Here is a 16,927-nt window from a genome sequence, read left to right as displayed (position 1 = left end):
TGTAAATAATGCAGGCTGCCCATATAATACAGGACAAAGATGTGCACTCGCGTCAGCATTTAGTTATCTCTGTTCTACTCTTTCACATGTGCTTTGTTAAGAAAAACAAGCATGTCAATATAATATTGAGTGAAAGTTGTCCTATTAGCAATAATGCTAGCATCTGAGAAAACATGGGGCTGCGTCTGAAATCGCATACTACTAAAGTACTACATTTGCATTTGAATTTACCACACGGCCATTTTAAAAGTATTTACTTTACAGTATGAATATGAATATAGTGTGAATAGATATCAGATGTACTACATCCGCCATTTGTTATTATTATATAACCTTCGTGGGTTGGTTGCGTCACTTTTTTCATTTTCATGAATTATCTCGTTGCATCATGCATGGGATAGTGTAGTGTTCATTAAATGTGCACTTTAGAATTTAGTAGTAGTAGGTCATCTGGGTACTTCTCTTAATTTGGACATACAACTCAGCTCGCATACTGTTTTTAGTGTGTGAGTATACCTCTTTCAGGTGCACACAGACATAACAGCATGTTATTTAATGTTGAAACTTTTTGTGTGCCACATAAATAACTAAATATACACATTTAACATACACTAACTGAAAATAGTCTTGTGGTCAATCCCAGTTGTAAGATCAACAAATACAAACCTCTAGTTAATCATAGGGAAAATTGGCAGAAGGTCGATTTTTTATTTTTTTTTATTTTTTGCAATGAATCATTTGTTGAACTGCATCCTGATCATTACAAATACTGCAGAAGACTTATTGGAACCCACATGGACCCAAGATTTAAACAGAAAACAGTCAAGCTTGGTGAAGGAAATGTCCTGGTTTGCGATTACATTCAGTATGGGGGTGTGTGAGAGATCTGCAGATTGGATAGCAACATCAACAGCCTGAGGTATCAAGACATTTGTACCACCCAATTATTTTAAACCACAGGAAAGGGCAAATTCTTCAGCCGAATAGGGCTCCTTCTCATACTTCAGCCTCCACATCAAAGTTCCTGAAAGCAGAGTCAAGGATTGGCCAGCCCATTCACCAGACATGAGCATTATTGAGCATGTCTTGGGTAAGATGGAGATGGCATTGAAGATAAGTCCAAAGAATTTTGATGTTCTCTGGGAGTCCTGCAAGAACACTTTCTTTGCCATCCCAGATGACTTTATTAATCAGTTATTTGAGTCATTGCAGAGATGTATGGATGCAGTCCTCCAAGCTCATTGGAGTCATACACAATATTCATTCTTTTTCCACTGCACCATGACTTTATATTCTATACTGTACATTATTTCTGTTAAGTGACAAGACTTTTGCCTAAGCAAAGAAAGACCTTATTGTCCTAATTAAAGAATTAGAAATTAAGGCATGGTCATATTTCTTTTGGTAAAATAAGCGTAATCTAGAGCCTTTTGTCTTTCATATAAGCCACTTCTGATACCAAATGATCAACAAGAAGTCAAGTTATCATTTGTTGTTCCTAAAATTTGGATAGGTGAAAAGACTTTTGTCAGGTAGTGTGTATAAATTGAAAGTGAAGGCTGTGCTTTTGTTTATATGTGAAGGTTTAATCGGAATATTGTCTAAATCTCATTATAATCTAATTCCAAAAGTCCTTGATAATGTAATCAATGACAGGATGATGGAACTCATGGTCTTGTGTTGGAGATGTTTTTAAAACACTAGGCTGATTATTCACATGTAGCTGACTTCAGCTTGCTGAGCTGCAGGAACACCATCATTCAACAAGCAGTCTTTTATCTGAACAAAGCAATTCACACTACTCGGCTTCATGTTACAAAGCAACCCTGCGGGCAACATCTTTCTTTGATGCTTCTTGTAAGGTCACTGCTTTAGCATTTTGCAAATCTTGTAGATTGTACTTACTTGTGATGTTTTTGCAAACTTTGGCATGGTTCAACTAGCTACTAAGATTCACATTTCTGCTAACTGCATCACTGACAATTCCAGACATGCCGTATTATTTATGAGCAATGTCTAATGTGTTTGGGAATCATCTGTGCTGGGCTGGCACTCTCAACACCTGATGCTTTGTTTTTCCTGTCTCCACTTCATGTTGTGGTGAGACTGTGTGGTTGAGCTCCTCTTGGGGACTCAACCCTTGATTGACACCATCAAAACTTCTTGTCCCTCCAATCTAACCTGTCTTATTATTCAGTGATGATGAGAACACATAGGGTGGAGTTTACCCATTTTAATGTAAATATTCATGTAATTGTTGCTTGTGATTTTTCAGCCATCTGTTTGTAACGCATCATAAACAGTTCATTGTAATTGTTGTGAGCTATGCATATGATTTACTGTAAGCCTGCTTTCACAAAGCACACTAATATTTAAAGTTCCTGTGAAATTAAGATAACACCAGTTTTTTAGATGTTTGTATTAGCATGCTAGTGTTAAGGATACCGCCAAACCAGTGTGACTCAAAACACTGACAAAATTACAATTTAGAAGATGTAAATGTAGAAGGTTTTTTTTTTTTTTTTTTGAAGATTCTCTTCAAATCATCTGACCAATCAAATGCTCTCTAGCATTTGACATGTCCAGCCCCCATCAAGGCACTTCTCATTCTCATTTGCTTTTCATTTAATGTGCTTGATCTCAACCACTCTCGCTGACAGAGTTGTGTTTATATATTAACAGATTTGTGTGTGTTGAGCATCAGTTAAGACAATGTTAGCACCTGTCAGCTTAAATTGTGGGGAAAACTGGATAATTTTGAGCTTGTGTCAGCTAATTTCAGCTTCCGGGTTTAAAATTATTTTTAGGGCGGGATCAAAATTGGCGACGTAGCGCAGTACTGCAAGTGCAATGATGACGCGTCGGTTTCTCATTATTATTCATAGCGGAGTTTTCTTATCCTATAAGAAGAGCCGGCTGCTTAATTATTCATGAGACCTGCCAGACCTGCCAGTGTCAAGCCCGAGCTGAGAGACACGGAAACCACGGGACAGTATTTAGCCGTTCATGAAGGCTCATATGCGTTTGTTTCCATCATCCACGGGGTTTGTTGCATGTTTTCCCCCGCGATCTTGTCAGGGCCGATCATACAGCAAAGCTGTGTGCGTGCTGCAAGCATTTTTGTCGGGAGAGCAGCACGAGAATTAGAGAATGGCGGACGCTGTGTTTTATCAGGAGTTCGTTCACATTCAGACACATCGCCGTGCTGCTGTGTTTGCCCAAATCCTCCAGATTACCAGCAGGACTAATGGTTACAATAGACAGGTCAGGAGACCTGCTGCACTGAGTCTGCTGGATACGGGGATTGAGGGAGAAGTCCTCATTTATAGGGTTTACATGAACACACATCTTTATAATGATATAAATTGTGGTTTTCTGTTTATGAAATTATGAATAACAAATGTAGCAGGGCATTAAATCACTGTTTATTTCTTTGCATTTTAACTTTGTAAACTATAAACTCTCCTCATGGTTTGTCTCATTTTGTGAGCTAACTGACATCAACAGTTGTTCGCTCACGTTCTCCCCTGCTGGCCATGCCCACTCCTGCCCGATGTTCGCGGAGCTCCACGCCCATTAATCATGCATCTTTTGAAAAAATTCTGAAGTAGACTTTACCTGAAATTGGGAGGTGTCATGGCCCTTTAAAAATGAAACGTTATTAATTGTTTTTAAAAAGATTGGGCGGTAACGATAATTAGCACAATATATATATATATATATATATATATATATATATATATATATATATATTTTTTTTTTTTTTTTGATGAAACGATAATGACAGTTCGATAAGTGTTTGATAATGTTTATTCACTATGTGTAACGCTACACAGGCATTTTAAAAAAAATTTCTGATTGAACAATAATATACATTAACTTGTAAGGTAATGCCTTTGCTTGGTGAAAACTCGAACAGTAAATGCTGAAAAAAAGATTAAGAATGTTCTTTGTTTATTACTATTTTTTTATTAATATTGTCAGACAGCTAAGACATTTCACAAAATGTGTTGTCAGCTGCACAAAGGGATTGGCATGCTGAAAATCCTTTAAAATGGATAGATGTAACAGTTTGACATTTATCATGATAGTTATCGAAATCGACTGATGTGAAAAAAATCATCGCCATATCGCCCAGCCCTATGTCAAACATAGAATAAAAAAAAATGCAGATTTAAGATCACTTCACCGTATTTTTAACTCTCCAGCATGATATTGGAAAAATCTGACATTGCAATATCTTGTTTTGCCGCAAAATATTTAGCAATATAAATATAACTTCACCTTGTGATTTTGCACAGCGTTAAAGATTTCATTAATTTAGATCAACCGGGATGATCAAGTCTTATTCTAGGCAGTGGATCTGCTTAAATTATAATAAATTGCAAGCAAAAATACGTAAATAAACGGCTTTAAGGTTTTCTGAGGAGTACAACAGCATTCATGTACACAAATTGAAAAATCAAATGTAAAATAGCATGGTTGTCATTGCATAAATAATTTAAAAAATATATAATATTTAATCATATCTTTATCTTTTAGTCTTTAACAAATAATCCAGTCATGCAGATACACAGATTGCGATATTGAATCTCAAACGATATATTGTTCAGCCTAATTTTATTTTATTTTTTTTCTCCTGAGTGTATGTTAATTATACACAATGTGCTACATGGAAGCATAGTTGATGACCTTACAGGATCATTGGACATAAACTCGGTTTATCCATATGGTGTATTTTTGCTTTATCTGAAAAATGAATAGGGGACTTTCAGCATGCAGCGGACAAATTCAGCTGCCTAGACAGAAAGAGCTAGCCAGAAACAGAAGAGGATATAGAGGAGGACACAAAGTGATCCATTGATTCACACAGTGTGCCGACATGTATCCGGCCAGCAGCAGGTGTTGGCTAGCAGTGCTTTCTCTCTTTTGCTTGTGATTAAACTCTGTTGCTTTAAGTTTGGTGCACACTGCAAGATATTGCCTACAATTCTTTTATTTTCTTCCAGATTTTTTACATTTTTTATATTATTGATATTTTTTAATCTACAACATTTTCTCTTGTTACTTGCAGGTCGGTGACTACCAGGACCCAGTCCCCCATGATGCACAGTGCTTGTGACAAGACCACACCCACCTTTAGCGTGTAGAGGAAGTTGCACCGTCAGCATGTCCTCACACCCTCAGCCAGTGCCTCAGGGTCGGAGGGCTGTGGACGCTCGTCACCTTTCCAGTGCCGCCAACCTTCCTCTGCAGCTGAGAGCCCATACGGTACAGCACTTGCTGATTACAAAATTAAATGTACCTGCTTATTTACATTGACTTGAGCCAAGAAAAAACATAACAGAAATATTATTAAGAAAAAACACCTGTCACAAATATACTGTCTTGTTGTAATTTTAATGTATTCAGGGTGTCTGCGGGGCTTTTTCAAAATAAAAGTCACTTAAAAGTAAGGAATTTTGGCCTTAAGTCTTAAGACACGTGCACACCGGGACCCTTTTTGCTTGCGTTTTCCGTCAAAGTTTTACGCCTTGTGATTAAATAAAGGGCGCCAATGTGATCGAGCTCACCTGCAAAAAGCCAGGTGTAAAAGCGTCATTTTTAAAGAAACGCCTCTTGCTCGTTTTTTTTGTTTCGACATGCCACATCAAAACCTTCTCCACCAATTAGATTGGAACTTTTGTTTACATGCACAGAGCTGCTAAAGTTACAGTAAACGGCACTTGGAGGCTCTCAAGCGCAAAACTGTCAATGCGAGCGCATATTGAAGAAGATGCCCAGAGGCAATATGAACGTGGAGCTGCTTATTGCACTGGTGAACAATAATCATTTCTTAATTGCTAGAGCTGGAGCTGCTGCTTTTTCGAATAGCCAGTAACTTTAACAATAAGTGTGTCAACTTTCTGTCTTCTTCTGTGTTACAAGCCGGTGTCAAAAGCTTAAAGTTGTGTAGTGCCTTCTAATGCCAAGGAGTGATTTTGCACACTCTTCTGCTTGACGGCAGTGAAAATTGCTTGGGTTTAAATGCGGACAAACATCTCAAAAAAACGTGACTGTAAACGTAAACAAAAAGCGTCCCAGTGTAGGAGCTTTTAAATTTGTTACAATATGGTGTTGTAGGTCTTAAATAATTTTAAACAGGTGTTCATTTTCCTATGTGCAAGTAAAGCAACCCAATCCAGCAGACAACCAATAACCAATAATCCATGTCAAAACTTTTAAAAATGTGTTTATTGCAAAGAGATACAAAAACAGCTGTTAGATATTTTTACAGCAAATTATTTTAATTAAATTCCTTAATCAGAGAGAAAACTAAAGCAGCACATCCCTTACCATGATCTTCCATTAATATAGATCCTATTACAGAAGTAACTGGGCCATTAGAAAAAAGGCTTAGTGTTTAGCCCTGTATAAAACTACAATTTTATTTAAAATGGTCTTAAAGGGTCTTAAACAGTCATAAATTTGATTTGAAGAAATCTGCAGTAACCCTGTGTATTACTATAATGTTATTTTATACAAGTTCTATTGGGATTTTATATGGGAAAACTGAAATAATTGAAATAGTTCTTGTTTTTGGCAGTTATAAAACACCAATATCATCTGCAAGTTGTCGCATACCGCAGTCCTACATGGACTTCCACACTTCTTCTCATTTGGTCCAACTCATTCATTTAATTAATTTTTTTTGACTAGGGTGCTTTCACACCTAGACTTTTGTTTCGAACCCGTTTCGTCTGCCCAGTAAGAGCGAACAAACTCTGGAGCGGATTGATTGCAGTGAGAAAGCGGTATGATCCGAGCGCAGTTATATCACAGAGGTTTATGGATATGTAATAAGCATACGGCTACATGAAGAGAGAATTATGAGTAGGGCTGGAAGTTTCGGGAGTCTCCCGGATGCCCGCAAATGAATGATAATCTCCCAGTAATCTCGCGTCTCTCTTCCGGTCCTCAAATACGTTGCGCACCCTTCTCACCCCTCCTCACCGGATCTCTCCTCGCTCTTCTGACACGTCGTGCTCACCTTGTCAAACACCATCAAACCACCACCTCCCCTGACAGCTGAGCGGACTCTGCAAAATAAACCCTGACCCTCTGACCAATGTGAGGAGAGTTTACTCACACGTGACTTGTTTTAGCTCTTTTGGTCCATTTAGAAACTTTGCTGTGTGAAAGCGAACCGCACCAAGAGCAAAGAGCAACAATGTAAGAATTTTAATACCTGTTTCGGAACACTAAGTCGATTCACAGGTGTGAAAGCACCCTCAGTCCCTTTATTCATCAGGGTTTGCCACAGAGGAATGAACCGCCGACTTATCCAGCATATGTTTTAAACAGCGGATACCCTTCTAGTTGCAACCCAGTACTGGGAAACACCCATACACTCTCACATTCATACACATACACTACAGGCAATTTAGTTTGTTCAATTCACCTATAGCAAATGTCTTTGGACTGCGGGGAAAACCAGAGCACCCGGAGGAAACCCACGCCAACACGGGGTGAACATGCAAACTCCACACAAAAATACCTACTGGAATATGGAATATGTATTTGCCTTTAAATGAATTAAGAGAAGATAAACATTAGGTAGCTGAGGAAAAAAATGCTCATTTTAGAAGAAAATTTCAGATGACACTGTTTGTTTTTGCATCTGAACTCTTCTTTAAGACTACATGTTAAAGCTACAAACATTAATTAGTCAAAAAGCAGTATTCATCAAAATTCATCTTTCATTCATACAGTGAAAACTATGCAGTTATTTACGGTTGATTATTCACTTGACTTGGATTTAACTTTAAAATGTACAAAATTTCAGAAATGCAGTGGAACATTTTCCTGTTATCATAAATGATAATGTTAGTAAGGGTTATCTTGCATTCCTAAGAATTATCTAGATAAGATTAGTCAATCACATGAGATTTGACCCTCAGCAGTAATCTAGAATATGTTGCAGAGATAACTTTGTGCTATTAATCGCAATGATGATGGGTATCAGCGGTATTCATATTTAGTCAGCTCAGGAGCCAAGTAGAAGACCACCTCTACATCCAAACCAATGTTTATGCTGCAGTTTTTCTCAAATAATCCAGATGCTTCTCTATACGCTTATTTCATGTGGCCACCATTAAAAATTTAATTTGTTATAATATGGTGTTGTAGGTCTTAAATCATTTGAAACAGGTATTCATTTTCCTATGTGCAAGTAAAGCTACCCAATCGGGCAGACACCCAATAACCAATAATCCATGTCAAAACTTTTTAAAATGTGTTTATTGCAAAGAGATACAAAAACAGCTGTTAGATATTTTTACAGCAAATTTTTTCTCAAATAATCCAGATGCTTCTCTATACGCTTATTTCATGTGGCCACCATTTAAAAAAAAAAAAAAAAAAAAAACGAAAGTGAGGCTGCTGTAGGAAGAAACCTGAATGTATAGGATCAGCACTGTAAAACAATGCAATAACGTGCTGTGGACTACAAACCTCTAGCTGTTGCTGCGATTTCAAAATGAAGAAATGGTGTAAACCTTCCTTTAACTTCATTCAGTTAAGTTTAATTTAAACAATTAAAAGCATATTAGGCATCAAACTAAATCACAAACTCTTTAACAGTAATGCGTTTAAGTGTCCTCCTAGGCTTCAGTTTATGGCACCAGGTAATGTTAAACACCGTGGGGACGCTTCCCTGCTTCAGCCTATGTAACCCAGTGAGTAATAAAACAATTCAGTCCTCTGTAGCACATCCTCGTGTTGTCTGTGATAGTTTTGTCCCGGTACTAAAAAAAAAACAAAAAAACTTTCGTTTCCTTCTAACAAATAAGTGCCGGTGAGCATGTTGAAGTGTTGAAATTCAGCACTGTGACGAGTCTAATATAGTGAAAGAATCAGTTCATTAACTTGAGTTTGATAAATGACATCTAAAACGTGTGTTTGGGAAAGATAACGTTAGATAACTAGGGCTATTTTCCTTATTTTAGCTGAAAATGAGGTCTGATATCCCATTTTATTTTTACTATCCATTCAGAACGGACCTGAAAAGCTCAGCAGAAATTCAGATTCTTATTGGCTATTGTGCCAAATAAATAATTTATTTTTATTTTTATTTTTAAAAGTATCACTGATGTCACATGTTCATTTCAGGATGTTGGTGGACTGGTGGACTACCATCCTCACGCTCGGGACTATGGTCTGACCCATGGATCTCTGGTCCAGCCTCATCGCCGCAGACCATCCCTTCTGTCTGAATTTCAGCCAGGCAATGAAAGGTACAAACAAATATATTGTAATTGCCAGAGCTGTCTCACACTCTTATACGTTTAGTATTGTCCGTTTATGCCCCTCAGGCTGGTTTCCTAATCTATTGTTGACCCTTTCGAAATTGTGGCAGAAGGCTTTGACCGCATTTGCCAACACTATCACAATTACTCATGACACAGCTTTAGGGAAACATTAATTAGGTCTGCTCTAGAATGTCACTTTCAGTATGAGTAGATGTACATTCTTAACTGTGATCTCTTAAGTGGTACTCTAGGGGCAATGTCTGAGCAGTGGCCATCTATCAATGAATCCATGTTAGTCTACATCTTTTTTCAAAACACACTCAACACCGTAGTATTCAACATTTGCTTATTTATCTGCTCATCGATGGATACTTTGAAAGAGCTGGCTTTGATTTCTGTCCATGTATGTAAGTGGTCTTTGAAGATGTGGCCTATAACTGTCATATCTGTTGAGTGTGTGAACATAATGGCTAGTCTGAAGTATTATAAAATCTATAAAATCTCCTATAAAGAGAATATGTGTATACCATGGTCGAATAATAGTTCCCTACATGGAAATGGCCATATCTCAAGCACTAGTGTTTTCTTGTTATCATGTAAATTCCACAAGTATAAAACAGGTCTGTCAGAACACAATATAGACGGTTACGTTGCACATGGGGCTATTTATTAGTGCGCCTTCAACATGTTCATTGTACTTTAAGTCAGGTTCTATGTCAGCTGGACCTGTATGAGCAGTGTAATCCGAAGCATTCAAAACACATGCTCATATGTTGCACAGAGATTAATAATATGCGTGTTCCAGGCATAATTTGATTGGCCACAGTTTTCCCTAGTGAGATTACAACACTGATCATTACTTTTACATTTCTCTACAATTATATTAAACTTACTATGTATCTGGGACTCTGATTTTGAAAATGGGAGATGCAGCAAAATCTCATTGAGAAAAACCAAACACAGCCACAGCAGAGTATTTTGTATCCATTGCTCAGCAACGACTCCATAAGGCATGGATTTACAGCTGGCCAGGATGGAAAATGTGTTTTTTTTTTTTTTTATATATATATATTTAGCGCCCCCAAAAGACGCATGAGTTATGTTTAATTGTATATCTTATTATTTATCCCGTTTATTGTGAGATTTATTTCAATTAATTTCTATAATTTTACAATTTATTAAAATATATATTAAATTAATTGCTTTATTTACTCATTTCGAGTAGGTAATATAAAATGTCCAAATCATAGTTATGTTGTGATAACATAATAATGGATAAATGATCTGATTTCTGGTTGTATGATATGATATTTTCTGATATTTTGTTGTTGGAAACAATGTCCAAAAAAAAAAAAAAAAACAGATTCATCAGTATGCAAGGTCATTGATTGATATAAAAAGCTTGTAACCAAATTGTATATTTGTTCACCCAACTGTGAAAGGTAAATTTCATTTCACCAGTGGGTCCAACGAGACTACTGTACATCTCTAAAAGGTCTGTTGTTTTATGTTACCTTGCAACTTTTAAGCAGTTAACCAATGCAAAACCCACCGGCAATTCTTTGCATGGGAGTCGGGTGCTCTAACAAGTAGGCTAAAGACCATGGCCTTTAGTGACCGTCACTAGAGCACCTTTTGAGGTCTGAAATGAGGTTTACCTGCATAGCACTTTACTAGCTAGCCTCCGTTACACACGCATCCCGGACGAGCCCCCAATTGTAACCCACTGGTCCTATTGCATCCATTCTGTTCTGAGCTGGGATCAAACCTTCGATTCTTTGTATGAAAGTCGGCTGCTCTAACAAGGAGGCTAAAGACCAGAGGAGTGAGGTTTACCTACAAAGGACATTGCTAGCCAGCCTCGGTTACAAATGTAATTGTTCAGATTATACCCACTTCCTGTTCAAGTGCTTGGATTTCATCATTTTTGCTCTCCATAAATTATCCAGTGAATCTGTGTTTTATGCAATAATTACTAAGATGCAGTGGTGTGTGTGTGTGTGTGTGTGTGTGTGGTGTGTGTGTGTGTGTGTGTGTGTGTGTGTGTGTGTGTGTGTGTGTGTGTGTGTGTGTGTGTGTGTGTGTGTGTGTGTGTGTGTGTGTGTGTGTGTGTGAGAGAGAGAGCTCTAGGTTAAAAATATCATGTTTTCCTCTTCTTGCATGCTGGGATTCTTTTCGCCATATAAGAAGCACAGTGTGTGGGTGTATTGGGAATAACTGTGTTTCTCAGTCTGAATGCTGAATGTGTGCGTGTGTGCGTGCGTGCGCGTGCGTGCGCGTGCGTGTGCGCGTGCGCGCGTGCGTGTGTGCGTGCGTGTGTGCGTGCGCGTATGTGTGTGCGTGTGTGTGTGTGCGTGTGTGTGTGTGTGTGTGTGTGTGTGCATGTGAGCTGAGCTGAATAATCAGAGCCTGGTACAGTGGAGCTGGCTGTTCTCAGAGGAGATAGACTAACACCCCCTGAGATAGCGAGAGCTGCCGGTAGGGTGGATTAACTTGAATATGAAAGTGTTTGTGTGTGGGTAAGTTGTGCATGTCTGCTCTTCCACATCCTTTTCTCCCTCACTGCAGACTGTTTAGCTTGCTTTTTTTGCTGGTCATTCAAGTATGAAGGAAAATCTCTTGTGTAATTATAAATTCGTTGCACACAATCAACACACAAGCTTCAGAATTGAAAATGATTTTAGGGTGTTGCAAAGAATGACATTCATCTTGATAAGTTGAAGTCCTTTATTTCTGCTTCAAGATGATGGGGTGTTTTGGCTCTTTTAAAGATCCATTGATGGACTTCACTCATCATTTGTCTACTAAGCTGCAATATTGCTTTCTGTGTTGATTTGTGGTGACATAAGTGAAAGTGGTCAAAAGAGGTGTTTTATCCTTTTATGGAGAGGAATAATAAGGAAGGGAGATCAGATCCAGATGGATTTATGGAAGGAAATGGGGTTGTAAGTGTGACAGACTGAGAGTCTAATGGGAGGATGGTAGAAGAGGGAGATGATATGGCAAAAGTTCAAGGGCAGATTTATTGTACACTAGTTCAAACACTCAGCACACACGATCTGTCCTCAATTCTGAATGAGGTCAAAGGCCAGTTAAACCTCTCTCTGTCACCCTGTTGTTTGTGTGTGACTATATAACAGGTCCTGCCTGCCGATCAGATTATCTTGCCCACTCGCATAAGAGAGAGAACATGGATAAAAGCTGCAGTGTGATGTGATTATGTAAGTGTCAAGAATCCATTGAAATCAGGGGATTTTGGCAATAGCGCTTGCATTTGTTTGTGTCTCACTAAAGGAATCTGTCTCAGACCAATTGGGGAATTATCAGTTACACAATGTGTGCCAATCAAGGCAGACCAATCACTGCAGAAATCAGAATAATTGATGAGTCCTTTCAGAAACAGACAAATGTGAGAGTGAAGCGTGAAAAAACAACGGTTGATCATTGATCTGCAGTTATGATCAACCTGTCGTGATAGTCAGTATATTGCAGAATGCACTGCATTCTGCCTTCTATGGAAAGCGGGGCTTATGCAGCATCCTCACGCACGCTGTGCTCACACACACACACACACACACACAGGCAAAGTGCATACGAGAGAGAGTGGATGGAGAAGGTGAAAAAGACAAGAAGCAAATCCACTGACTCGTGTTTAGAAACTACAGTCAGTTAAGATAAACAAGTCGCGATGAACTTGGTTTCAAAGACATAGTCTTCAGCTCCAGTCTGGGGACTGGAGCCGAATGAGAAAGGAGAGTCCCCTAAAGTGACAAGCCAATATGTTGAATTTGTTTCAGAACAGTGAAAATCACATTTAAATAATAACCACTCTACCCATTTTTTCAACAGGGTCTTCCATACAGTTAACTGTAGCGGATGTATTTATGTGCCATTGCATGTAGCCGTTAAACACACTTGAAAATCCAGCATTTAAAAAAAGATGCTGCAAACATTTAACAAACACTTCTGTCTTGGAATCTGACTGATTATTAAAAAAATGGCACCTGTGATGCATTAAAAGTCTACTTTAGACTTACACTTTTTTGTTTACATCTACTTTTTATTATTATTTATTTGCTTTAAGATACTTTTTTCATGTTTCAATTTCAAACCTAAACATTCTAAATATTCTTAAAGATAAAATGTACTTTGAAAAAGTGTACTTGAAGTATTACACTATTTTGTCAAAATGATTGTTTTTTTTTATTATTAGTGATATAAGTTATAAAGTGACAATAATATTGTTTATCGCAATTAATTTGGGTTCAATACATCACCCAGCAAAATATAGATATCGTGACAGCCCTAGCAATGAACATCTATACTGAAGTATTTGTGTAAAGCATCTGTTTTGTGAGAAGTGCTTCTCATATGATATGTGAACCACCCGTACAGCTTTACTTGACATTTCCTTAAGTTAGAATGATGTCAGCTAAACTTTCTGTCGTACACCACGACCACCTAAAGGGTTCCATTGGTACCCTTTCGGCAGTGAAAACGCATGACTGATAAAGGTGACCCGTACCGAAGCGCACCATACCACTTAGTGGAAATAGGCCATTAGATCGCAACAGTATGGCCCTGCACTAGAAGTCTGCCTTCCCGCGGCTGTCCCGCGGGCGCCGCAGGACCCAACCAGATTTCTGCGGCGCTGGAATAAATTTCCGAATAAATCGCGGGAGCGGTCGGTAACGGGTTTAATTTGGGACGGGAGCGGGCTGTCTAGCAATATCGCGGATATTGCTATGCGAATGAGAGATAGAGAGATAGAGAGATAGAGATTGAGATTGAGATTGAGATTGAGAGATTGATTTCCCATATAGCAAAATACACTCGGGCCAGTTCCGGCTAGATTCTCGCCTGCCGGAGACTTACCACTCAGCCCGGCTCCGGATGCTTGTGGACTCACTGCTCGATTCCGGCCCAAATCAATCGGGCCAGATGCGGCGGCCGTAAGCGAGTTTTTGTTCTCCCCCGCTTTTTAGCGGGATCGGGCGCGGCGGGCAGAAAACGGGGTGGGTCGGGCAGCGGGACAATAAATTCTTAATATAAGCGGGAGCGGTCGGGTTCGGGCTAAAACCTGGCGGGCGGGAACGGGATTCAAAATTTAGTCCCGCGCAGATCTCTACCCTGCACAGGCTCAAACTAGGATTAAAACAAGAGGCTTTGACTGGCGCATGTATGTATGATACTGAAACTTAAGAATTTTAAAGCAGATATATATTAGGGCTGGGAATCACAGGTCAACTCATGATATGATATTATCATGATATTTTGCCCCCAATATTGATATCACAATATCAGCAAATTATATCAATTGATTACAAGAAAACCATCCACAATATATCACGTTTTTTATAAATGAAGGCGGTAATGCATCAAAAAGTTATAAGATACATTTCTTTTAATAACAGCATGTTTTATACAATAGCAACAATGCAAAAAACACACACTCAAATGTCAAACAAGCTTCAAATGCTGATGTGCGGAGAGCAGTTTGTGAATGAAAAGGTCACATCTCTAAATTAGTCATAGTAGCAGCATCTCATTTTTGTGGAATATACAATTAAGAAAAAAATGTCAAAATAGCAACGTATTGCTTTCTAGTTTTCTGTAAACTTAAGACACTAAAAAGGCTGTACTCACACTATGTACATTTGCCTCGAACCGGGCCAAAGCATGCTTGTCCCCCCTCCCGTCTCCCCTGACGGCTCGCACTCACACTACCATCGGGCCTGGGCATGCTTACGTCATCGATGCTGCGCTGTTCAGTAGAGAAGCGCTCTCGCTCAGCACAGGGGAGATTTCTCTAGTTATATCGTTTCAGTCGTTTGATATGCAGTGACATGCAGGCAAATATTGACTTAGCCAAGTCAACCGTGCCTGAGCCCGATACAGCGCACTCACACTTCTTAAGCGATCCGGGAAAAGGGCCTGGGCATGGTTCGGATAGCATAGTGTGAGTAGGCCCAACTCGGCCAACTTATTTTATATAAACATGGAAACTTTTTCTACTGATTTATTTTAATGCAAAACCCTAGATTATTATTTATTATTTGAGTAAAATAACTGATCAGAATGCTCACATTCCCCCTCTGGATGGGATGTCTGAAACGCACAAATTCCTCTTGGACAGAAGAAGGTATCTGTATGCCATCACCATCAAAGAGCAGAATAGAGAGCTTTGTGAGCAGTCAGCTGTTTGTCTCAAGGGACTATTGTAAGGGGAAAACCTGTCAACACCTTTCCAACTGGATTGTTTTAAGCTATAGTTGCAGAAATTGCAAATATACAGCCATTTAAAGCTCTTGTGGCTCTCTCTGCTATAGGGCTGCATGATATAAAAAAAAATCTAACATTGTGTTTTTTTTTTTTTTTTTTAATGTATTTATTTATTTATTTTATTTTAAATGTTTTATTTATTTATAATTAATATTTTTTTATTCTGTGATATATATTTTGCGATTGAATACAATTTCACTAGATTTGTTTAGTAATTTTTGGAAAGAATCTATCTTTTTTTTTTTTTTTTTTCGGAGATGTTCCTGTAGGGAATGCATAAATATACGAAATAATAAACAAGCCCAGGTAAATTCATTAAAGAAAAAGATACACATTTTATAAACAGCATTTTATTCTTTTTCACGGAGTCAAACTAAATTCAGGTATGCAGTAATTGAATAATCAAATGTAAATGAATATTGCATAGTCTTTGTTTTTTTATTATTTAATAGAATTAATTCTTATTAATTTGTCAAAGATAAAAACACAAAAAAATTGGCCTGAATGCTTTTAAAACCCTCACACAGTCACATGCCTCAAAAACACTTGATGTGATGTGAAATGATCAAATAAATTCAGTCTGAACATTGTGTATACTCGTGATGTGACTATTGTGAAGATTCACATTGCCCTATCCATGCTGAAACAATATATTGTGCAGCCCTACTCTGCTATGACTGGCTTTACAGCCTAGGCATTATTTAGTGTCATTTCCCCCCCACAACATATAATTCCTGAGATTCCTCATTCCTGAGATTCTCATTCTGAGATTCTGGATAGACTGGATGTGACCAATAACCATCAGGTCACCCTTATGGCCCTGGGGTTGAATAAACTAGTTATACAAGTAGGTGTTCCAGTTTAGTTTACAAGTTTAGGAGGAAAGATATTTGGAGAATGACAAAACTGTTGGTGGCTGCTTTTTATAATAGGCTTGGTTATTGTCACCAATTTGCTGATTTAATTTTTATTTATATGCTGTTGGTTCAATTTTTATTTCAGGTTAATTTTTTCCTCACCAGAAAAGTTTTAGTATTTGTACAGAAAATCAGTTTCCATCTATTTCTTTCCCCCTTTAAAAACTCTTTTTGGATGGCAATTTCCTGTGGCTAAAATGCAAGAAAAACCCCCCTTGCTGTCACTGACAGCTCCCAGAGTTTTGAAGAACAGCTGTGTGCCTAGAGTTTTGTGAATTTGCTTGTCTACACGTTTACAATCCTGAACAGCATGTGATGTATTCTGTAAGAATTTACTTTATCGAACCACCTAAAAAAACTGGATTGCACAACAGTTATTTTATAAACCGGAATGCCAACCTAAATATATCTCAATGCTGCTTACTGCTGACATCTTTT

At 38.2% G+C, this 16,927-nt stretch overlaps 1 protein-coding gene across 22 annotated transcripts in view; it reads left to right on the top strand.

Annotated features, from left to right (window-relative positions):
* ncor2 (nuclear receptor corepressor 2) overlaps window positions 1-16,927 on the top strand; it is a 197,225-nt gene that overhangs the window by 47,543 nt on the left and 132,755 nt on the right. For all 22 annotated transcript variants that reach the window (XR_012383753.1, XR_012383752.1, NM_001007032.1 and 19 more), the window contains 2 exons: window positions 5,075-5,271; window positions 9,151-9,275. Coding sequence is in view for 20 of the 22 variants with exons in the window: in NM_001007032.1 (NP_001007033.1) it covers window positions 5,170-5,271; window positions 9,151-9,275 (227 nt within the window). In the remaining 2 variants the exon portion in view is untranslated. The remainder of the gene's footprint in view (window positions 1-5,074; window positions 5,272-9,150; window positions 9,276-16,927) is intronic.

Source organism: Danio rerio, chromosome 8 (assembly GCF_049306965.1).
Source record: "Danio rerio strain Tuebingen ecotype United States chromosome 8, GRCz12tu, whole genome shotgun sequence".
Lineage (NCBI taxonomy): Eukaryota > Metazoa > Chordata > Actinopteri > Cypriniformes > Danionidae > Danio > Danio rerio.
This window is presented reverse-complemented; position numbering and strand designations above follow the sequence as displayed.